We start from the raw sequence: 24202 nt of genomic DNA on the forward strand, positions 1-24202 counted from the left end.
CACCGCTCTCCATGGTAGGCGCACCAACTCCTCTGTCGTTTTAGCGTGAATTTTCGAGGATACGAACGGGCCGTATGCCTTTTGCTTTTTAGTCGTGCCTTGCATCATCGTCTCCAGGTAACCTTCCATGACCCCTTTGTCTTCCAGATTGATTAAGTGCCCTCCTGCCGAACTCTTGCACTCCAGCATCTCCATGTATTCAGTAGCAGGCTCATCAATCGAGGCGTTGTCTGACAATGTCAATTGGTTGTGCTCCACTGGGATTAGCTGTCCTACTACACTTCCCTTTCCATGGTTCATGCTGGTTGGTTTGAAATCGTGTAGAGTGATTTCTCCACATTGAGTAGTATCTCCATCTCTAGCATGGCTCCAGTCAGAGTGCGATCACTCCTCTTAGTTTTGTAACTGGCTGATCCTAATCCTGTCATCAGTATGGGTGGTACCATCGTCACTTCGGTCAATTTTCTGTCCGTGCCTGTAATCAATCATCACCCTGCCCCATGAAAATAACTTCTTCGACACGTTTTCCCTTGGCTAAGTTAACAGCTTTTATTGAGGTTTCTGATTCATTTTCGCATTTCCGGTCTTCTTCAAAGTCACTTGGCTGCCAAGTTTTGTTTCATATAGTTGATTCTGTCTTCACAATTTTTGATCGCATTGTTTATTTTCGGGTTCTTGACAGATATACTACTTCGTCATTGTCTTCTTGGGGTGTTCCTTTTATAGGAGAATTCATTTCACTTCGTCAGTAGCCGAGTCGATAAGTAACTCGCTCAACCTTCCTTCACACTAGTCTAGCTCGTCGAGAGTCTCTCACATCAATAGTCTGTTGAGACCTGTTCTCAGCATAGATTGAGTCCCGTAGCACTGAACTACTGTCCAAATCACTTCCATGAAGGTACCTCTGTCCATAATACAGACAGTCCTACTCTCGTGATCTCTGTGGTGAGCTTTCCACTCAACTTCGGCCAACGTTCCCAAGAAAGGTACTCTGACAGAGCCTTCTATTCTTCTTCTAATCGGAGACTTCATTGAAAGCTTCTTTTCGACATTCTTAGAATTACTAGGAGAGCTGCTCTCCAGCAAGTTTCGGTCTATTTCCATGGAGGCCGACGGATGTTCCAGCGTAAAAGCTCCCTCCTTTTCTGGCTCAGTCGTTCCTCCCGCTGTCTCTATGCCGCTCTAAAAATCGCTAAAGAAGGTGAAGTCCTGGCTAGACATCATGCCTGTCGAGGCTTTGTCATCCTCTCCCCCGTCTTGATCTTGAACTTGCTGAATCGGCTATTCCGATCCACGGTTTGCTCCCTGCTCATCGTCTTGCTTCTGATTTTTTCCTAAACTTGAAGGGCCTTGCTCATCATTTCTTAATCCATCCGAAAATTTTGGTACAACTAGTCTGCCAGCTGATCGATCTTCTTCCTATCCGTGCATCATTTTGACTTCTTGCAGCCGAAGGGTGCTAGCTTAGTCCTAGTATGTATTTTCCCACTCACTAAATACACCTGCTTCACGCTCGTTAAAATCAGTGAGGCTTCTTACAAGTCTGCCTCTTCCTCTCATGACTATTGGCGCCATGTCCAATTTTGTCCATTCCTCTTCAAATCGTTCGAATTTCGGAGTGGCTACATTATTCATCCGCCTCCCCGTTGTCTCATCAGTGTAGACAAACTGCTTACACTGTGGCACGGCAAAGTTTCTGTTTTCAAAGCACGGATCTATCTTATTAAAGGAAATTCAGGGATTTCTTCCAGCAGTTTCTTGTAGTCACCCCAGCCTTTCGTTTTTCTCTCGCCTTGTGGTTCGAGGCCAAAAGACGAGGAATTCTCGTAACTTCGCCGTTCGTCTTACTTATTATAGGGCCCTGAATTCCAGAGTCGTGAGAACTTCTCGATATGTCATCTATCCGCTTCTTCCTTACGGTCGCGGAAATGATCATAAAAGTTTATGACAGCCATTTATGGCTCTGATTTTTTTGCGAACAATAAGTCATCGCTCATGATTTCTCGCAATGCATGCTGCTCGTTGAGTGCACTTCCGTCCACTGCTGAGATGAGGCTCAGGTGCAGCACCGTCATCCTGTATGCGTCCACTTTAAGTTCAGGGAACCCAGGTCCGTAAATGAGCTCCGTGGGGCCTCTGATCAGCGCTAAGGGATCGGTCCTCATAGCCAGGCTCAGATCAGTTAACAAGGACATGCCTTCTGCATGACGTCACACGTCTTCTTCCTTCTCAATTGTCTCATCTTCTCCTGTCTCGAAGCGATTCTGCTGCAGAAGATACTGAATAAGAGTGTGTTGCAAATCTCATATCTTGGTCCAGGAGCTCGTAGATCTTTTCATATCATTTTTAAAAACGTTTCTCTCATTTGCTCCGGGTGGCGAGTCATGTTCATTATTCCTCACAGGTTGCCGTGTGTTATCGTTTTCAACGTTACGAGTCCATCTAGCCGTAAATTGTGTTTTCCCTCAGTGATCAGCACCACTGGTTCTCTTGCAACAGTCGCCTACTAAAGACACTTATATGAACTTAAAGAAAAATAGACCCTATAACCATTGGCTCAAGAGTTTTTCTATCTCAAGCGGTCGAAGCCAGTTGGGTTCATACCATGAGATTTCCACATACAGGTCTCAAAATTCCCAGAACATGCGAACGCTGTTAAAAACTGGATCGGAACATCACGTATAGTTACATTTTATTAGACAGTGGAACTTTGATCCATTTCAGATGGATCAATCTAAGACTCCCCTTACCTCAACATAACAACATGAAACACAACCAAGAAATTTAAACTACGTACTCACATACCGGCCCACTCTCTAGAATTGAGCAACTTAATTGTTAAGTAGTTCTAGAAAAAACGGGTAATCAAGCTTGATTCGAGGAGTTTTAAATGAATAAATTTTGGCTTCAGAAAAAAGTTTTGGGGCTGGGCCATTGGGCAACTTCGGTTGTCCACCTTTCCGCCAAAGGCTCATTCTGATCCGCCATTGATCTGCTTTCTTCTCTACTCGCGATCACTCTGCCTTCTGTTAAGAATGAAACAGCTCTACTCTCTTACAATCTTATATCTGGAAATTGCGAATAGCAGCTTCCCACTGTTTTTTCTACTACTTTCCCGCGGTTGTAGTTCAGTTCACCTGTTTTCTTTCTGATCTTTTATAGTATCGCGAGAAACTTGAGCATGCCTTGCTCAATTCCAAGTTTTGAAAAAAATTTAGTTCCCCCCAAAACCACCTCCATTGCGTTGCTCAAGGTCATACTTCCAATTATGACCTACTGGCACATACTTCCCGGACTCAAGATCGATGTCCTCAGCGCGTGTCGCTGTCTGTCAGTAAGCCCCCTGCATGTTTGAATGCGTCTCAAGAAAAAGTGCCAGCGGTCATTTACAGAAGTTTGCTGCAGATTTAATTTTATCTATACCCCAAAATTCACAACCATGCAAAATTGTCACACCAGCACTAAACAGCAATCAAAATCTACATCCACCTGCAACCTGAAATCCACCTTTATAAGCTAATCACTAAAATTTCTTTGCTCGAAAAATGTCATGCAGCATACTAATAACAATACTTTGGTTTGTTAAAAGTTATTTTATAATGACCCCAGATTTCATCCTAGTTCTTTACTCGAAGAATGTCATGCAGCATACTAATAACAATACTTTGGTTTGTTAAAATTTATTTTATAATGACCCCAGATTTCATCCTAGTTCACACTCATGTCCCTTTTTCTTTCCGGCTCAAGACTCAAGAATCCGATACTGAGCATCTTGCTCACTTCGAGCTCCTCGCCCTTGAGGTGCTGGGCCCTGTTGCACTCGACACTGTATCCTGTCTTGACTGCTCATTGTCGGAGCTGATCACGATCTCCTCCCAATCCTTCAGTTGTTCGTAGGATCGCATCCACCTTCTCTTCACTTGTAATCTTTTCGCCTGATTTGGCAAACCCTTCACCTTGGACTCACTCTTCAAGCAAAAGGAGTTACGAAAGCTTAGGCTTACATTCTTCGTGTCAGCTGGTTCTGTCGTCCTCGTCTTCCTTTCTTTCTGCTTCGCGAACTCTTTTTGCTTCCCCAGTATCTTTTTAATCTCTGACTTTGTCTGTTCGCAGTTCGCCGTAATATCGCGCAACTTCTGTGCTTGCTGGTACTCCGCCCTGATCAGATTCAGGTGTCACCTTGCCTGATCCCTCTAGAGAATCGCTTGATCTCTCTCCAGGTTCGCCATGTCCCTACCAAAATTCGCGCCATCTCTGGCAAGGTTCGCCTTATCTCGCTCCCCCTGAGCCCTCTCCAGTTCCTTCTTTAAGTTACTGAGGTCCGGATATGCCTCCATTGTTTGCTGAGACCGTATCATGGACAGTGTCCTGCTTGTAGATTGGGCTGCGAATCCTGCTGGCGGTCTGCTGGCAAGGGGGAGTTCTCCCGCACCATATACTGTGTTATTACTCGGAACTTCTTGCTAAGTCAAATCCCCTCAGGCCTCCATCCACATTCCAGGATAGCTATCTGGTCTGTTCTTGATTGGATATCCCCTCCGAAGTGTAGCCAACCATCACCATGATTCTCTACATGATTCTCTACATTCACCTTGCGCTTCTAACTGTAGGATAGCGTTCAACATCACCGCCAATCTCTTATCGACTTGGGTATAGTCGAGATCCCTCAACCGCTTGTATAGCTCGTCGAGAGTAGGCCTTTTCAGCGCTACCGGCATAGACTTCTCACGTATCAACCAACACAAGAAATACTTTCCCAAACCAACTCGAGAAGTACATTATAAGTAAGACTCAAGAAATACCTTTCCCAAACCAACTCGAGAAGTACTTTACCAGTTAGACTCAAGAAATGCCTTTCCTGACACTTGAGAAAGGTTTCCTTTTGGTGTTGCTATTGGAGAACTTAATCAAGCTCTCCTTCTTTCTTCAAATGAATGAGGCTTGATTGTCACTTCAATTTTGCGAAATAATCAGAAAAGTAACCCGTTTTTAGACCAAAAAATTGTTCTTTGCATAAGCTAAGCCTCCCCCAGTATTATGTTTTAAAACATTATCCCAACAATTCTCCACTAAAATTATTCAATTATTGGTTTTAGGAGCATGCATGTTCATTCTATGTTTTAGCACCATCAATTCTCTAAAATTTAATTGTCATGCCAATTACCTTAAAATCCATCTACATAACTCATGCCCCCTTGTACCTAACGCGTGCCCCCTTGAACGTAACTCGAGATTTTTTTGCTACCTAACTCAAGTCTTTCCTGTCCGCCCAAAGCTCAGGCGATACTCAAGTAGTATTTCTTGGGTAGGTCCACCGTTATATATGTTTAAGCAAAGACCACGTGTAGGATGGCATATAATTCCCTAGGGCTCAACTTGCCCTGTTTGGGTCGTAGACCGGCATCGAGAACTCCAGTCAATTTTCAATCATGACTTTCCTCAGTCTCATTAGTGCCAACATCACGTGTTCGTGGTCTATCGTGTTCCTTCCGTGGACCCTTGTTACCAAAAAGCAAAAGTAGTTGCCCGGAACTTGCGAAATTGAAGGAGGAAGCGCAGCCATTACTCCCAGCCCCGGTCTCTGTCTAAATTGAAAGTCCACCTTATGTTATTCTCTCTTGAAGTCGGCCTTTAGTCTCGTATTGAAGCTCTTGTCGGCCGTTATGCAGATCGCACTTGTCCTGTCTGACAAAATGAAATTGCTGTCCGTAATCAGGATGTTCTCTGAATATTCATTGGGTATTCCGAAATTTTGTCTTGGAATTTCTCCCTCAGCTTCCTCCTGATCCAATTCCAACCCGTCGGTCTCTCTCACTTCCCTGACCTTCATTATCATCAAATTTTCGGTGTGGGTAAGTCCAACCCCCACTCCCCGGATAAAAATTGCTGAGTCTAAATTATCCTGTGATATCTCAAGTGGCCGATCGGTATCTTTCGTATTCACATGTTTTTCTGCTGACACCTCGACCTGCTGGATTTCACAGGTTGGCAGCAAAACTGGGTATAATTAACAGTTTAATTAGAGAGCGATAAAAGAGTAGTAAATCAACTTCTATATATATATGGAAAGTTAACCGCCTGTTGAGATCTGATCTCGTGATATGACATCGCGCGATATCTCATGACATCGTGCGATATCCTATCATGTTCTTATTTAAACCAAAAAGTGGGAAATGACTTCTCTATAAAGTGAGAGGTCATTTCTCCGAAAATTAACACTCCTCCTTTCAAAATAAGTACTAAATCAGAGCCTACACTAGTCTGGAGGTTCAGTTTTACCATGTCCCATACGATGTTTGTTAAGAGCAATATTACTGTTTTTCCGTCCTATGTCAAATATCCGTTTTAATTTGCCTGCTCTGCTTTCAAACTTTTTACGCTCCCTTAGCTTTTAACCTAACTTCATGTCAATACTCTGAAATTTCTCAACCTCGCATTAGTTTCTCGACTCCTCCTCACCTCGTTCATTTAATGACGTTATAGATTTTGGATGGGCTCTAGGTTCATTTTTCAGCTCAACTTCTTTCCTTATATCATCGTCTTTTATCAAGTTCTCCTTTTGCTCATCAAAACTATTCTTTTCTGTTTCTCTGCAAAAACAAGTCTTACTGACTCTGAACTCAGAAGATTTGTTTTGCATTTTTTCAACACTTAATTTTTTGTGATTTCCAAATCCTAATATTTTCCAAATGAAAAGATTACCTCGCTCACTAAGTGGATAAACAGTCCATTTCCTTGCTCAATACATTACTTTTCTCCAAAAACTACTTTAGCTCCTCCTCTACTAAGTTTTGACACTGTCACTAAATTTTCTGAGTTTTCTGGTACATAGAAACAATCATTCATTGAAATTTTTTTTCGAATTTTCTTGACAATCTTTCACAAAAAATTCAACTCTTCCTTTACCTAAAACCTTAGACTCCGTTTTGTTAGCGTTTTCAACAGTTTCGCTGAAACTCTGGTCAAGCTCAACAAATAAATTCTTATCCTTTATCATACTGCATGTTGCGCCTGAATCTAAAACTAGGTTACCGTCGGCTCTCTCAGCCGAGTTGTAAAAGATAAAATGAGTTTCAATAGTTTCAGCTAACAGCTGGTCTTCTCTCACGCTTTTCTCTCAAATTCCTTCTTACAATCCCTAGCTATGTGACCTATTTCTAAGCACCGGAAACATTTCACATGATGTCTGTCACTAGATGACTGGTTAACCTTATTCACTAACTTAGATCTACAATAAGCTGCTATGTTTCCTGTCTTATTGCACCTAAAACATGTTTTTATTCTCGAAATAAACGAATGTTCAGTGTCCTCCTTCTCATTTCTATGATCACTTTCAAATTTTAGGAAATCTTTCTTAATTTCGCTTGAACTCTTATCATCTTTGCTAAACTTAACCAAGGTACAAAACGTATTGAACTCTTTTGGTAGGCCTTTAAGAATGATTGACACAGACATCTCTTCACTTAAACCCTCGTCTACTTCATCTAAATTATACTGCAACTCTTCAGCTCTAGTGATATAATCGACTACTGTCTCATTAGCTTTCATTCTTATCGAAGTTAAATCTGAAATCAATTGCTGCAGTCTAGGTCTCTCGGCGCTTTTGAACCTTTTGCACAAAATTTCCCAAGCCTTACTTCCCTCGCCTTTATAAGGTCTTAAAAACAAAACCAACTCATACCAAACATGCAATTCTTTTTCACCTAAAATTTCCCTCCCTTTTCTTAAAGATGCCTCTATCTGTTGTACAGTAGCATTATTCCTAACACTGGGTGCAAAATCTTTCTCAACTACTGCTCTATTGATAACTTTATTCAATTTAAGATGAAAAAATCTAGCCTCAAATTGCTCTGCAAAATACAAAAAATCTTCTTCTTTTCCTGAAAACACTATTCTCTCTGACTTAGACATTTTTCACCTAAGCCGTATTGCTCTGAACAAATACCTTATGTTCCACGTACTTTTCAATGACCAAAAATTCAGTCTATATTTTATCAGCAAACATATCGCATCGCATAATATAAGTATTCATGTATCTCATTACCTAAGTCTGATCCAAAACAAACCTAACGGTAAGCGTACTGAATAACACATCAGCTATTTAGCAAAGCTAAGGTTACTTCACAGACTTCATACTTAGCAATATATATTAGCACAATAGAAATTTTGGAGTGTTTTTTTGTGGAACTTTTTCTCTCTTTTTCTCTCTCTTTCTTTCTGTGTGTGTATCTCTCTTCCGTGTGCTTCTTTCAGCTTTCCGTGTGACTCCAAACTTCACTGATCACTGAATTGTCTCAATGCCCTGTCTCACTGATTCTTTGTTTTGCTAGTTCACTATCTCCAGTTCACTATCTTCTTTTTGACTTTTTCCTCGTTTGTCTTTTTTTTGTGACTTCAACTGTGTCAACGCTTTACAGCTTGCTCTCTCAATATTTTTTGTTAAGTCAATCAATCTTGACTTCTGACACTTATTTTAGCAGCTGGGCCCATAACCTATCATGCGATATCCAATTATTATTCTGAACCAAAAAGTGGGAAATGACTTCTCTATAAAGTGAGAGGTCATTTCTCCGAAACTTAACACTGGATACTTAGCGCTTCTTGTCCCTTGTTCTTGAGGTCACGCATCCATTCCAGTATCCATAAGCTTGTGTTTTCCCTCCTTTCTATCTCGCTCTGCTCCAGGTCTATTTCTGGTATCGAGTGATTCTCCTCTAAGGAGTGTTCGCTGTCGTTCATGATTTTCCATTCCTCATCGGCAACCAACTCGCCCACATTCACTAACCCCTCGCATATCTCCTCGGGTTGTATCTTGTCAATCAAAATTCATCAGCATACCTGTTGTATCTCATGCCTGTCGGCTTGCAATTGGCATTTCTTGTCCCTGCTGTCTTCGGCAATTCTGGATCCGTCCCCTTTGGCACCTCGTTCTGCTCCGGATCATTCAAATTTTCCTCCGCAAAATATCCCGCGTCTGAATCTGCATCTATGTTCTCATTATCATTCATGCTCACGTCCTCCTTGCCGTAATTCTTCCCAGGATAAGAGGTTTCAGATTCTCATAGTGCGCTACACGACCTGTACTCAAGCGGTAGAATCGCCCCTGCTGGTGTACATCCGTTATCAAGACCTGTCCTCCCATTTCTTTAGCATGTTTTGCGTGCCTTTTGGAAGTATGATGCTCTGGAACACCAAGACATACTGCCTCACTGCATACGGCTTCGCCTGAATTACTTTTTCATCGTACTTCTTCCGTTGTCTCATTTGCGCTCCAGCCGTGTTCCTCCTGCAGAGTTCTTTTACTTCCTGTTGTCTCCTGACAGCTTCTTTCATATTAGCCTGAGGCGACATCTTTCTCCCTTCGTATTCTGTATAGAAGAAGGTTAGGGGCATCGCTCTCTCCCTGGCAGTTAACATCATTAAAAGGCTGATTCCCATTGTCAAGTGGTGCGTGCTATTGTACGCCCCTACCACTTGCGGCACTATCCCAGTCTGTCATGTATCTCGAGCAATACACCCTCAGCAAGTTCACCAGCGTTCTGTTCTGTCTCTCCACTAATCCGTTAGTCTGAGGATGGTAAAATGTTGAGTGTGGTTGAGCAATGTGCGATGTCCTCATCAACTCTTTTGACAGGTAACCCACGAAGGCTTTCCCGTTGTCCGTTTGAAACGTCATCGGACAATCATATCGCGATATCCAATGCGTTATCAAATGGTCACAAGTGTCATCCGCTGAGACTGTTTCACATGGCACTGCTTCTGCCAACTTCATATAGTGATCTATCATGACCAGTATTTGACTATATCCCGTGACAGTCTTTCAGATCTGCTGACGGTCTATCTGCACGGCCTCGTTAAATTTCGAGATCTCTACGGACTTGAGTGGGAAATTCATTTTTCTACGGTCTTTCACTTGCAAACATGACAAGCTTGCATTCACCCATTTATCGCACGCCTTTCTTAACCCTGGTCAATCAAACCTGTGTAGTATTCTTTGTTGTACCTTGTCTATCCACTGATGTCCCATCTGGTCGTGCGATCTGAATAACACTTCCGCCTGGTATAACTGTGGTGGTGTGATGAGATTATGCTTGTGTAATATATTCTCCTCATCTGTTCTTCTACATGTCACCATACCATCATCTATGTGATGGATTAAATCTCTTCTCTCTCTCTGTAGAATTGGCTCAAGAACTTTTTTCAGTCTTCATCCTGATCCCCTTTATCTTTGACCCCTGTCCGGATCCATTTAGAGAGATTGCTAGTCATCTTGTCTTTGTTCTGGGTTCCTTTCACATTCGACAGTCTGAATCTCGCTTTGACGTGCTCCTTCAATTCCAGTATCTGACCATTCAGTTCTCCAGGACTGTGGATGTCGACCTTTAACTTGACGCAGACTATCCTTCTCAAGACCTCCCTGCCCTCATCTGGCGCCAGGTTTGTTCTGATAATTAAACTGTATGAAAGCTCCCTGAACGGTCTCCTTGAAACTGCTCATTTTGTCTTCCGCCAGTATCATGCAGAGACTGTCCTGGTCATCGCCGCTCTTCTCTGAGTCTGTATCCCATTATACGGACTCCTCGGACAATTTCTCTTCTTCAGCAGCTTTTTCTGATGTAGAACACACCTCGGATTCTTTACCTAGTCCAAGATGTTCGACCTCCTCCCTAAATGACACTTCCATTTTTTCAAAACGTAGTCTGCCTTAGTATCTCTTCCGGGATTTTCTCAACTAATGACTGCATGACTTCTTTGTCATCAGGTTGCTTTTCTTTCAATGAGTCCTCGGCATTAGTTGCTTCTTTTCTTCTCAGTATTGCGAGTTCGTGTTCGTTCATGTCATTGTTCCGACCTACGAGTTTATCGTCTGCTAGCTTCTCGAGCAATCCCCTCAAGTCCTCATATATCTTCACCCTTTCTGTATCTACTTGATTTGAGATCGTAGCCTTTTGCCTTTAGTGTTTCCGTCACTATTTTTCACTAGAGCATTACTTCCATTGGCATCTCTCGGTTTCTCTTCAAAATTAATTTCTCTTGACGCTCCTCTAGTAGCTTTGGATGATCCTCTATAGGTTTAATTGATTTGTCGAGCCACCTCCTGAGTAGAAAGCTGCGTACGTTTCCTTTCCATAAATGAGAAGCCATCTTTGTATTCTAGCCTATCCGCCTCCCTTTGTTCCTGTCTCTCGAAGAATTTACTCTTCTTACTCAAGCTATCGGCATTCTGATGTTTGTGCCCTGTGTTCAATGATCCTATTGTAGCCATCCAGGCGAACTGTCCATCTCACAATGTAGCTCTGATCCATTGAGTAGGTTTTCAGCCAGCTGAGTGCTCTAATGTCGACCCGTAACTTGAATGGTTCGCTACATAGGTACACCCTGTATTTCTCTACAAAGGTGTTAACCGCAAACATTTCTGCCTTGGGTGCCCCGTATTTCTCTCGGTATCATTCAATACGTTGTTCCAGTATGCTACCGGTCTCAAGACTGCTTCCCATTCCAATCCTGCTCTCGATTGAGTATGTCAGAGATCGCTACCACCGGTGCAACCGTATATAGCACGTACATTCTTTTTTCAGTTGGCTCACCTAGCACAGGTGCTTCACAAAAATCTTTCTCTATTCTTTGGAATGACTCTTCTGCTGCGTTGTTCCACGTGATATTCCTACATCTGCGCCTCATGAGTTGTTGCATCGGGTACACTTTGTCCGCATAGCCCTTGATGAATTCCCTGTAATAGTTCACAAAACACAGGAACTCATCAGTTGGCGCTCCGTTTTTGGTGATTTCCAAGTCAGCACCACTTCTACTGCGTCTGGGTTTGGTGTGATGCCATAACTATCCACCATCCTCCACAGGTATTTAATTAAATCCTTGAGTATCTCGCATTTCGATGGCTTGAATTTTAGTCCTGGTCTCTTCATGCAAACGAGCACCTCGTCTAGTCGCCGGATGTGGTCCTCTAGAGGTGTCGCTGATATCACGTCATCCACGTAGCACATCACCAGGTTACCTTGTTTCTACGTTACACTTGTCAAGGCGGGTGCATTCAATCGTTGAAACGTAGCCGTGGCCTTGTAAAGACCAAATGGCATCCTCTTCCAGTGAAACAGCCCCTGCTCGCAAGCAAACCCTATTTTGTCCTTGTCCTGCTTCCTCAGTGGTACCTGCCAAAAAAAAACGACCATGAATCAAGAGTCGTAAAAAAGGTGCATCCCTTAATTTCGAGAGGCTCTCATCAATCCTAGGTATGGGATAGGCATCCTTCACCGTAACGGAGTTCAGAAAACGAAAGTCACAATAAAACCTTAATTGGTCTCCTTTCTTCTTAGTCATCACTAATCCACACGCCCACGGTGATTTGGATGGTTCTATCAAATCACACTCTATTAGGGTTTCTATCTTCTTTCTGCATGCGTCTGATTTGCTAGGGTTCATACGCCTCGCCTCCTCCCTGAGCGGTACCGCCAATTCCTCAAGCTCTATTTCGTGTTCAACAAAATTACAACATCCATGTCTGCTGTATGTTTTGAAATTTGGCCTGGTACCGACCTAGTACATTCTTGATGGCTTCGAGCTGTTCTTCCGTTACTTTACCATTCAAGTGCTCTATCTCTGGTTTATCCGTTTATCCGTTTTTAATTCTTCTAGTGTGGCTCTTTCCGGAAAATTGGAACAGCTCAAAAATCCAGCTTGACTTAAGCAATTTCACAACACTTGATGAGTTTTTTTTCTGCAATCTTCTCAAGGTTCAAATCTCATCCCAATGATTCGGGATATCAAGAACTTCATTTTCTTTCACATTTTCAGTCATTTCATATCGAGTTTTCACAAGTAGAGCGTATCCCAGTTGCCTTCTCCTCTGGATTGTTATAGGTATATCAAAAGTATTCAGCAAGACACTTACGCAGAGGCCACTCTTGGTTATCGAGAAGGGTCTTCGTAAAATGGCAGCATTTTGACTAATTGGATTTGGGACTATGCATATTTGTTTATTGTTACTATAAATTCACTATAATTTTTCATCCGTACTTTTACTATTGCCGCTTCGTTTGCTTTCAGCCTTACGCTCCTACTCAAGAATACTGGCGCTTTACTCTCGTTCGCTATTATCAAATTTACCGGTTTAATTGCATACTTCCTTTCCATTACTAAATTTTGAACATCGCATTGTTTAGGTCAATTGTTACTTCGAAATTTCTGAAGAAGTAACTTCCTAAAATGAGTTGGTCCGACACATCTAGATTTTCCAGCACGAGAAAGCTCATCCACAAGTTTCGTTTCCCCAAGTTTTTGGCTATTATTTGTGTCATGCCTAGTACTCGCAGCACCTCCTTTGTTTGCTGCCGACAGCCGTATTCTCGAGTCTATCCTCGTATTACCATCCTCTTCCATGTTTCGATTGGTATGACGCTCAAAACCGTTCCTGGGTCCAATAACCCACGCAGTTGAGTCTTCTTTCCGCTTATGTCCAGTACGTAAGCAGATACGTCTGCCCCAGTCCCGATATGCATCGCATCTTCTTCTAACATAGCACAGTGTCCAATCGATTTTACTTTCAATTCTTCTCTACCCACGTAGATTTGTCCGGATAGGTCTTCATCACGTGTTACCATGGTCTTCGTGTAGATGTTCATTCCATCTATGGTCAGCATTACATCATGCGGACCATATGCTTCCGTGTACCTATTGTTGATGTGAACTGTTTTGCTGCCACCTATTGTGAATTGTGTCCACAAGGCTCTAGAAATTGTTTGTGGGCTTATTGCACTCAACTAATACGCCTCACACATCAATGTACATTGATATCTGATCGCTTGGTTCGCTCAGGTTTCGTGTTACTTCGTGACCGCCCACTGTGATTATCGACACTATTCTCACTACAATATTCGTTATGTCACATGGCCGCATGTGGCACTGGCATCGTCCTGCATAATGTCTCATTCAATATCTGCTTCTCTGTTTCCTGCTTCAGTCGTTGCTCGATTTCTTTTGACGCTAAGTATTGTTTCACTTTGTTGATAGCCTCTGCAGCTGCTTTCTCATCGTTTATATCCAGTGAATTCCTGGTCTAAGCCTCCGTGGCAGTTTTGACGTGCGTTAAGTTTTTCGCCGTTCTTGTCGGTAGTTCCGCACTCGCTGCCTCCTTGTTCTTTAGAACAATTTCGACTTGCCTGTTCCCCGTAATATTTACCGCAGCCAGTGCAAACTTGTGTTTGGGATGATTTTTTTCCTTCACTTCACCGCCTTCCAAAACAAGAGACAGTCCATCCTGAAATGGCCCTCTTGGTTACAGAAGAAACACTTTGCGCCTATCTTGATCATGAAGCCACTATAAAACTCATGTTCCTCCGTTTGGCTCATTTCGTCTTCATCCGATGCGTATCCCAGACTTTTCATGCCTTGTTTGAATCTCGTGCAATCAGCTACATGATGATCTGCTGATCCGCATTTTGCGCATGACCTGCGTTTGTCGATATCATCTCAAGGCTTGTACCAGGACAATCTTTGTGGTTGGCTCCCCCCTTGCATGTTCCCGTTATTCGAATATGAGTGTTTCTTGGGTTTCATTAGCATGTACTCTCTATACTACTTTTGTCTCATCTCTTCTGGGATTGGTGCATTATCCTTTGATAGCGTATAATACGTTGCCAACATCGTTCTCAAGTCGCCAATCTTTACCTCGTCGATGAACTTCGAGGCGATACTGAAATTTCTTCTGTTCGTTGAATCTTTCGGATCATTTCTTCTCAAGCTTTCAAGATCATCCAGGAACCGATCGATTGACTCTTCATCCCTCTGTCTTCTTTTTCGAATCTCATCATCGCTTGGTGACCCTTCTTTCCTGATCTGAATCGAATGAACAGTATTTCGAAGATCTTGTCTGCCGTATCACGCTCCTCTTCTTTGTTTGCTACTACGCATTTCAACGCTGTGCCCTCGAGATTGCCCAGTGTTGCAGTACAGGCCTGCTTTTCGTCATTCAAGTTATTATGTTCTAAATTTAGTCTCATGACTTCTACCCATGTGTCTATGCAGCCATCGGAGTGTAGTCATCTTCAAACTCTTTTGGTTTCTTGAAGGTCTTCCTGGACTTACCACTCCCTCTTTCACTTCAGTGTTCCTTGTCGCGAACGCTTCCAGTGTCATGTTCATCATTTACCAGCTGCTTGCCCACGTCATAGCGTCAGGTGCTACATTAATTTTCGTGCTGGAGTCCCTGTATGGCACAAGAACTTTCAGCATTGTCCTTGTTTTTTACATCCATTCTAATCTCAAGGTTCCGCAATTTCACATTCACAGTGTCGTACCGTTTCTTCATTTCTTCAATATCTTTTTTGATATATTTTTCGCGCTCTTTGTCGATAGTCACTAATTTTATCCTCTGTGGCCCTTTCCTTGCAATAGTAGTTAACCAGGTTCTCGTTCTGGTTGTGTCTTATTTCTCTCTTTAATTCTAGGCGGTCCTCTTCACTGCACTTCAATTTTTTGTCTATCTCAATCAATTTTGTCATCAAATCTCCCAGCTCCATCGAGGTTTTTATTGTTTCCATAGTTCGATCATCTGGGCTAACTGCTGTTACTTGCGAGTCATCCCCCATTTCTTTCCTGGTTTACGTCGTTATCGTACAAGCAGTCCCAAAGGTTCTGCTCTTCTCGATTGCCGTTGTTGCCTCTTCAACTCCTGATTTGGTTCCGACCATCGCAGCAAACCTCTCAGTGAACGACGTGTTCTTCGTTTATTAGTCGTCTTTTATCGTCTCTGGTGTGTGAGTTGCCTCTTCTTGGGTGCATATTGGTGAGAACTCCATGGTGTTCTTTTCTTGTTCCACTGTGTTTGGCATCAGAGTTGATTCCGTTGTCTTGCGTTCTATCGCATCTATGTTCTTTACTGGTGTCTCTATATCTCTCTCTTTTGCTGGTTCTGCTCCTTGAAGCTTCTTGTGCTGACCCAACTCGCCAATTTTTCTCATCATTCTTGTATTAATTGGTGTCGGTTTCTTCTTCATTGAGATATGGCTCTGTTTAGGTCCTGTTCCTTTTCATTCAGTTAGTGATACTCTGGTTTTCTTCTTTTTTTCATGTACAGTTTTTATTTCCGTTAATTCTAATTTGTACAAGTTCCTATTCGAAAATTTGAAAACAAAAAAAAATAGATTCCTAGTTCTTGTAAGAAGAAACCATTCGAGTTCGCAATCCTGTTAGTTTGTATTTTTCTCTATTTTTGAGGTTTTGGATCATGGTGCCTTTATTCGAGTGTTGGGACACTTCACACTATCCCAGCAGGTCTTCTAAACCTACGCTCAAGTGTTGAAACACCTCGCACCGTCCCAAGACCTTTTTGTTCTAGTGTTGGGACACTTCACACTGTCCCAAGACCTTTCACCAAGTTTTGAGGCACCTCGTACTGTCACAAAACCTCCTGCTTAAGTGTTCGTACACTTCACTCTGTCCCAAAACCTTTCTTCTCTAGTGTTGGGACACTTCGTACTGTCCCAAGACCTCCCTGTTCAAGTGTTGGTACACTTCACATTGTCTTAAGATCTTTCTTCTCTAGTGTTGGGACACTTCACACAGTCCCAAGACCTTTCTATTCAAGTGTTGGGACATTTCGCTCTGCCCCAAGATTTTCCTGCTCAAGTGTTGGAAAACGTTGCACTGTCCCAGGCCACTCCCACGAGTGTTGGGACACTTCACACTATCCCAGCAGGTCTTCTAAACCTACGCTCAAGTGTTGAAACACCTCGCACCGTCCCAAGACCTTTTTGTTCTAGTGTTGGGACACTTCACACTGTCCCAAGACCTTTCACCAAGTTTTGAGGCACCTCGTACTGTCACAAAACCTCCTGCTCAAGTGTTCGTACACTTCACTCTGTCCCAAAACCTTTCTTCTCTAGTGTTGGGACACTTCGCACTGTCCCAAGACCTCCCTGTTCAAGTGTTGGTACACTTCACATTGTCTTAAGATCTTTCTTCTCTAGTGTTGGGACACTTCACACAGTCCCAAGACCTTTCTATTCAAGTGTTGGGACATTTCGCTCTGCCCCAAGATTTTCCTGCTCAAGTGTTGGAAAACGTTGCACTGTCCCAGGCCACTCCCACGAGTGTTAGGACACTTCGCACTCTCCCAAGACCCTTCGTCCAAGTGTTGTGACACTTCGTACTGTCCCAAGACTACCTGCTCAAGTGTTGAGATACTTCGCACTGTCCCACGACCTCCCTGTTCAAGTGTTGGTACACTTCACACTGTCTTAAAACCTTTCTTCTCTAGTGTTGGGACACTTCACACAGTCCCAAGACCTTTCTATTCAAGTGTTGGGACATTTCGCTCTGCCCCAAGACTTTCCTGCTCAAGTGTTGGAAAACGTTGCACTGTCCCAGGCCACTCCCACGAGTGTTAGGACACTTCGCACTCTCCCAAGACCCTTCGTCCAAGTGTTGTGACACTTCGTACTGTCCCAAGACTACCTGCTCAAGTGTTGGGACACTTCGCACTATCCCAAGATATCTCTATTCAAGTGTTGGGACAATTGGCACTGTCCCAAGACTTCCCTGCTAAATTTTACCCAAAACCCCCATTTTTTCTCAAAAAACCCAATCTTACTAATCAAAAAGTTCTACATACTACCCCGGTGAAATTTCCTCTTTTTTTTATTCCGATGCAAGTCGAAACACGACTTGTTGGCAAGTGTCTTATGATCACCTATTCGTCAAAAGCCGATAAAATTAGATCCGAAAACGTAAAAATGTAAGCTAGAAAATTGATGGAAAAAAGAAAGACGAGAACACCCAAAATTAAAAGGCGACCAATGTCGTCCTTTAAAAAAAGAAATGTCTAGTTCCTGATTATCACGCGTTTGCCTCCCCACTGTTAGCGTTCTTATGGGGTATCCTCTTTTTGGGTTCCCAAAAACTGTATGATTCCGATCCCCCTACCCGACCTTAGTTCGATCTTAAAATGTAGATATCCTCCCACTGCAACTCTTGTTATGAGTCTAATTATGGATTATCCCAAAATCTGGGTCTACCAATGCAACTAAATCAACAATATCGATTGTATAGGTACCACAATTTATCCGCCCCTTTTTTACAATTTTCAAACACCAACCCCTATCTTAACCAGCCCTTCTTCTAATAACCCCCTTATTTAGCCCCCTCTTGAGCCAATAGTGACCTTAAGCGCGATGGGTGATGAACCTCTGGAGAGAACCTCTGTTTCCAAGCTCTACTTAAGTAAAAACGTATCTTCAAACAAGTGGGTATCCGCTTACCCAACTTTGAACTTATTCCTTATAATGCAATTTGGATTTTAACGATACCCGATTGACCAAAAAGAACAACACTGTGTGCTCGTCTCTCTTTGCTCTGATTCCGTGCTGGATGTTACCTTGGCGTATCCAGCACCTCTCAGGTCTCTTTCCTGAGAACCACTTTCCCACTTGGCTGGTCGCCTGTTCCGCTCTTTGTCGATAGTCACTAATTTTATCCTCTGTGGCCCTTTCCTTGCAATAGTAGTTAACCAGGTTCTCGTTCTGGTTGTGTCTTATTTCTCTCTTTAATTCTAGGCGGTCCTCTTCACTGCACTTCAATTTTTTGTCTATCTCAATCAATTTTGTCATCAAATCTCCCAGCTCCATCGAGGTTTTTATTGTTTCCATAGTTCGATCATCTGGGCTAACTGCTGTTACTTGCGAGTCATCCCCCATTTCTTTCCTGGTTTACGTCGTTATCGTACAAGCAGTCCCAAAGGTTCTGCTCTTCTCGATTGCCGTTGTTGCCTCTTCAACTCCTGATTTGGTTCCGACCATCGCAGCAAACCTCTCAGTGAACGACGTGTTCTTCGTTTATTAGTCGTCTTTTATCGTCTCTGGTGTGTGAGTTGCCTCTTCTTGGGTGCATATTGGTGAGAACTCCATGGTGTTCTTTTCTTGTTCCACTGTGTTTGGCATCAGAGTTGATTCCGTTGTCTTGCGTTCTATCGCATCTATGTTCTTTACTGGTGTCTCTATATCTCTCTCTTTTGCTGGTTCTGCTCCTTGAAGCTTCTTGTGCTGACCCAACTCGCCAATTTTTCTCATCATTCTTGTATTAATTGGTGTCGGTTTCTTCTTCATTGAGATATGGCTCTGTTTAGGTCCTGTTCCTTTTCATTCAGTTAGTGATACTCTGGTTTTCTTCTTTTTTTCATGTACAGTTTTTATTTCCGTTAATTCTAATTTGTACAAGTTCCTATTCGAAAATTTGAAAACAAAAAAAAATAGATTCCTAGTTCTTGTAAGAAGAAACCATTCGAGTTCGCAATCCTGTTAGTTTGTATTTTTCTCTATTTTTGAGTTTTTGGATCATGGTGCCTTTATTCGAGTGTTGGGACACTTCACACTATCCCAGCAGGTCTTCTAAACCTACGCTCAAGTGTTGAAACACCTCGCACCGTCCCAAGACCTTTTTGTTCTAGTGTTGGGACACTTCACACTGTCCCAAGACCTTTCACCAAGTTTTGAGGCACCTCGTACTGTCACAAAACCTCCTGCTTAAGTGTTCGTACACTTCACTCTGTCCCAAAACCTTTCTTCTCTAGTGTTGGGACACTTCGTACTGTCCCAAGACCTCCCTGTTCAAGTGTTGGTACACTTCACATTGTCTTAAGATCTTTCTTCTCTAGTGTTGGGACACTTCACACAGTCCCAAGACCTTTTTATTCAAGTGTTGGGACATTTCGCTCTGCCCCAAGATTTTCCTGCTCAAGTGTTGGAAAACGTTGCACTGTCCCAGGCCACTCCCACGAGTGTTGGGACACTTCACACTATCCCAGCAGGTCTTCTAAACCTACGCTCAAGTGTTGAAACACCTCGCACCGTCCCAAGACCTTTTTGTTCTAGTGTTGGGACACTTCACACTGTCCCAAGACCTTTCACCAAGTTTTGAGGCACCTCGTACTGTCACAAAACCTCCTGCTCAAGTGTTCGTACACTTCACTCTGTCCCAAAACCTTTCTTCTCTAGTGTTGGGACACTTCGCACTGTCCCAAGACCTCCCTGTTCAAGTGTTGGTACACTTCACATTGTCTTAAGATCTTTCTTCTCTAGTGTTGGGACACTTCACACAGTCCCAAGACCTTTCTATTCAAGTGTTGGGACATTTCGCTCTGCCCCAAGATTTTCCTGCTCAAGTGTTGGAAAACGTTGCACTGTCCCAGGCCACTCCCACGAGTGTTAGGACACTTCGCACTCTCCCAAGACCCTTCGTCCAAGTGTTGTGACACTTCGTACTGTCCCAAGACTACCTGCTCAAGTGTTGAGATACTTCGCACTGTCCCACGACCTCCCTGTTCAAGTGTTGGTACACTTCACACTGTCTTAAAACCTTTCTTCTCTAGTGTTGGGACACTTCACACAGTCCCAAGACCTTTCTATTCAAGTGTTGGGACATTTCGCTCTGCCCCAAGACTTTCCTGCTCAAGTGTTGGAAAACGTTGCACTGTCCCAGGCCACTCCCACGAGTGTTAGGACACTTCGCACTCTCCCAAGACCCTTCGTCCAAGTGTTGTGACACTTCGTACTGTCCCAAGACTACCTGCTCAAGTGTTGGGACACTTCGCACTATCCCAAGATATCTCTATTCAAGTGTTGGGACAATTGGCACTGTCCCAAGACTTCCCTGCTAAATTTTACCCAAAACCCCCATTTTTTCTCAAAAAACCCAATCTTACTAATCAAAAAGTTCTACATACTACCCCGGTGAAATTTCCTCTTTTTTTTTATTCCGATGCAAGTCGAAACACGACTTGTTGGCAAGTGTCTTATGATCACCTATTCGTCAAAAGCCGATAAAATTAGATCCGAAAACGTAAAAATGTAAGCTAGAAAATTGATGGAAAAAAGAAAGACGAGAACACCCAAAATTAAAAGGCGACCAATGTCGTCCTTTAAAAAAAGAAATGTCTAGTTCCTGATTATCACGCGTTTGCCTCCCCACTGTTAGCGTTCTTATGGGGTATCCTCTTTTTGGGTTCCCAAAAACTGTATGATTCCGATCCCCCTACCCGACCTTAGTTCGATCTTAAAATGTAGATATCCTCCCACTGCAACTCTTGTTATGAGTCTAATTATGGATTATCCCAAAATCTGGGTCTACCAATGCAACTAAATCAACAATATCGATTGTATAGGTACCACAATTTATCCGCCCCTTTTTTACAATTTTCAAACACCAACCCCTATCTTAACCAGCCCTTCTTCTAATAACCCCCTTATTTAGCCCCCTCTTGAGCCAATAGTGACCTTAAGCGCGATGGGTGATGAACCTCTGGAGAGAACCTCTGTTTCCAAGCTCTACTTAAGTAAAAACGTATCTTCAAACAAGTGGGTATCCGCTTACCCAACTTTGAACTTATTCCTTATAATGCAATTTGGATTTTAACGATACCCGATTGACCAAAAAGAACAACACTGTGTGCTCGTCTCTCTTTGCTCTGATTCCGTGCTGGATGTTACCTTGGCGTATCCAGCACCTCTCAGGTCTCTTTCCTGAGAACCACTTTCCCACTTGGCTGGTCGCCTGTTCCAGTCAAGTATCCCAGTGGACCACTGAAGTTGCAAGCTATCTGAAAACCCTTTACAACGCCCCACACTCGGGCACCTGTATAAAGTTGCTGATTTGATCGAAGCGCTCGTTCTTATGAAAATTATTTGGGTATATATTTTAATTAATAAAAAGGTTTGATCCAACTAATCTGGTATCAAAGTCACTGTCCTTGTGTATGTTTTACAGTTTTTTGTTCATATTTCTTTTCTTTTTCGGTTTTTTGTTTTGCTTTTTGTCTTTTAACTCGGTTTTTGCCACCCTGTTGCTCAATTTGCTCAATTTTGCTCAATTTTGCCACCCGGTTAGCTAGGCCTCGTTTCAGAAAGCGCATCTGGAATTTTTCTCAAGTTTTCTTAAAAAGCTATAAAAATACAACCGGAAGGTTTACACGTTGCCGCTGAACCGAACCACATGTAGTCTAGAAAGCGCATGTAGCCCGGAGCTGGGTCAATTGGGTTCAATTTCGTAGCCATGATGTCGTGAGAACACCCAGGAGTGCCGTAAAAACATTATGTAACAGTCGCCTACTTAAGTAACATATGAGGTTATAGAAAAAAAAGGCCCTATTACCATTGGCTCAAGAATCAGAGACACTGTCTCTTGTGTTTTTCTCCATCAAGCGGTTGGAGCCATTTAGGTTCACTTTGTAATATTCGTCTACTTCGGTCACATATGAGGCTTAAGAAAAATAGGCTCTATAACCATTGGCTCAAGAGTCAGGGACACTATCTCTTGTGTTTTTCTACCTCAAAACGGTCGGAGCCAATTCGGTTCACTTGCGACATGAGACTACAATCCGTTACAGGTTGAAGGCCACTCCCAAAATACCCCCCACTCTAGAAACAAGAACGTCCCATACTTAGGTCTCAAAATACCCAAAACACACGAACGCCATTAAAAACAGGGTAGGAACAATTCATTAAGTTACTTTTTATTAGACAGTAGAACTTTGATCAATTTCAGATGGGTCAACCTAAAACTCGCCTTATCTCAACATAACAATCATAAAACACACTCAAGAAAACTAAATTTGGAATTCACATGTCGACATACTCGAGAATCGGGAGCAATTAAATTGATGAGCAACTCGAGAATTAAATACAATAATTTGAGGAGTTCAATACTAATCAGTTTTAATAAAGGAAATAAGTTTTGACTCTAGAATTGAGGTTTTAGTCTGAACCACTGGGACACTCCAGCTGTCCACCTTTCCACTGAAGGTTCACTCTGGTTCAGTTCGAATAATTGTACTCTTCTCTCGCGATTATCTCGTCTCCTATTTCACTCCCAAAACCATGTATCTCGTGTTCCGAAAGGTCAAACTTCCAAAAATGACCGACTGGCACATACTCCAAGGACTCGAGATCGATGTCCTCATCGCGTGCTGTCCCTGTCAGTGTATACCAGAAAACCGAGTGTTGCTCAAGGTACAGTGCCTGTGTTCACTTACAGAAGTTTACAGCAGACTTAAGTTTATCTTCACCCCAAATTTCAATACCATGTAAAATTTTCATACCATCGCTAAACAGCAATCAAAATCTGCATACACCTGCACTTTTGAATTCTCGTTTTTTAAGCTAACGGTTTAATCTTTCTTTTGTCCCATTCAATCAGGAAATTGTCATGCAGCATTTTGATTTGTATAATAGATATAGCACATTAATAACAATATTTGATTTGTTAAAATTTCTTTTTTGTGAACCCAGGTTTCATCCGAGTACACCCTCGAGCCCACTTCCCTCTCAAGACTCAAGATTCTAGAGTTTCCCTTTTGAGCCATCTGCTCATCTCGCGTTCTTCGCCCTCGAGGTACTAGATCCAGACTTATTTGACACCGGAAACTGTTTCAACAGTGCTTCTTCATCATCGGAGCTAATCACTATCTCCTCCCAAGCCTTCAGCTGTTCATAGGATCGCATCCATTCCCTTTGCTCATGCAATCTCTTTGCCTGGTTAAGAAAACCCTTCACTATCGATTCTTGGTTCAAACAGAAGGTGTTGTGATTGCTCAGGCTCACGTTCTTCGCCAAGTCTTCCTCTAGTATCGACTCCCTCGCCTTGGTGTTGTTTCTGGAGACTCTACCGACTCTATTCAACCCCGTCATGATCGCACTGCGATGGGATAACAGAGGTCTCTTGAAGGCCTCTGGTCCAATCTCGGCCTGGAACTGTCGATACTCCTTTTGATATTTCCTCATGTGATCTTTCGTTACTATGTATAACCAAGACGTCAACGTCGCTCGAAAACAAGGAAAGAACCTCAAGCGGCTCCACACGTGGCTGACTTCCATTGGTATGGCGAATACCTTGCATGCAGTCTCAAACAACTCAAGTCTCCTGCAGTAATCCGTTGGCGTCTTCGTTTCCCGATACTTCGTTAAATTTTCTTCGATCCATCTTAGAGCCAGCATCGTGCTCACCACCAAGAGCGTCATTTTTTTCGGTGATCTGGTAATCCTATCGACCGAATTTCTTCCACATCCCATACCAGGCAAAGGTTCGTGTGATCCAGATACCACACGGTTTGCGCCAGACAGTGGCATGGGCATTCCCCATGTGTGATTTCAATACTCCTGAGGTTGCGCTCTCCCGAAGCTTCCAGGGGAGGTTCGAGCTC

The 24202-nt window shown here is 42.9% G+C and overlaps 1 protein-coding gene across 1 annotated transcript; it reads right to left on the reverse strand.

The window, feature by feature from the left end:
* Positions 1-9454: 9454 nt before the first annotated feature.
* Positions 9455-9787, reverse strand: LOC134852107 (uncharacterized). Its single transcript, XM_063868390.1, has one exon. The coding sequence runs from the start codon at positions 9785-9787 to the stop codon at positions 9455-9457; it is 333 nt and encodes a 110-aa protein (XP_063724460.1).
* Positions 9788-24202: the final 14415 nt, after the last annotated feature.

Source organism: Symsagittifera roscoffensis, chromosome 7 (genome assembly GCF_963678635.1).
Source record: "Symsagittifera roscoffensis chromosome 7, txSymRosc1.1, whole genome shotgun sequence".
Lineage (NCBI taxonomy): Eukaryota > Metazoa > Xenacoelomorpha > Acoela > Convolutidae > Symsagittifera > Symsagittifera roscoffensis.

Excerpts from the sequence above, each read along its gene's own strand:
- LOC134852107 (XM_063868390.1), bottom strand. The coding sequence starts at position 9,787 with ATGATAGATCACTATATGAAGTTGGCAGAAGCAGTGCCATGTGAAACA.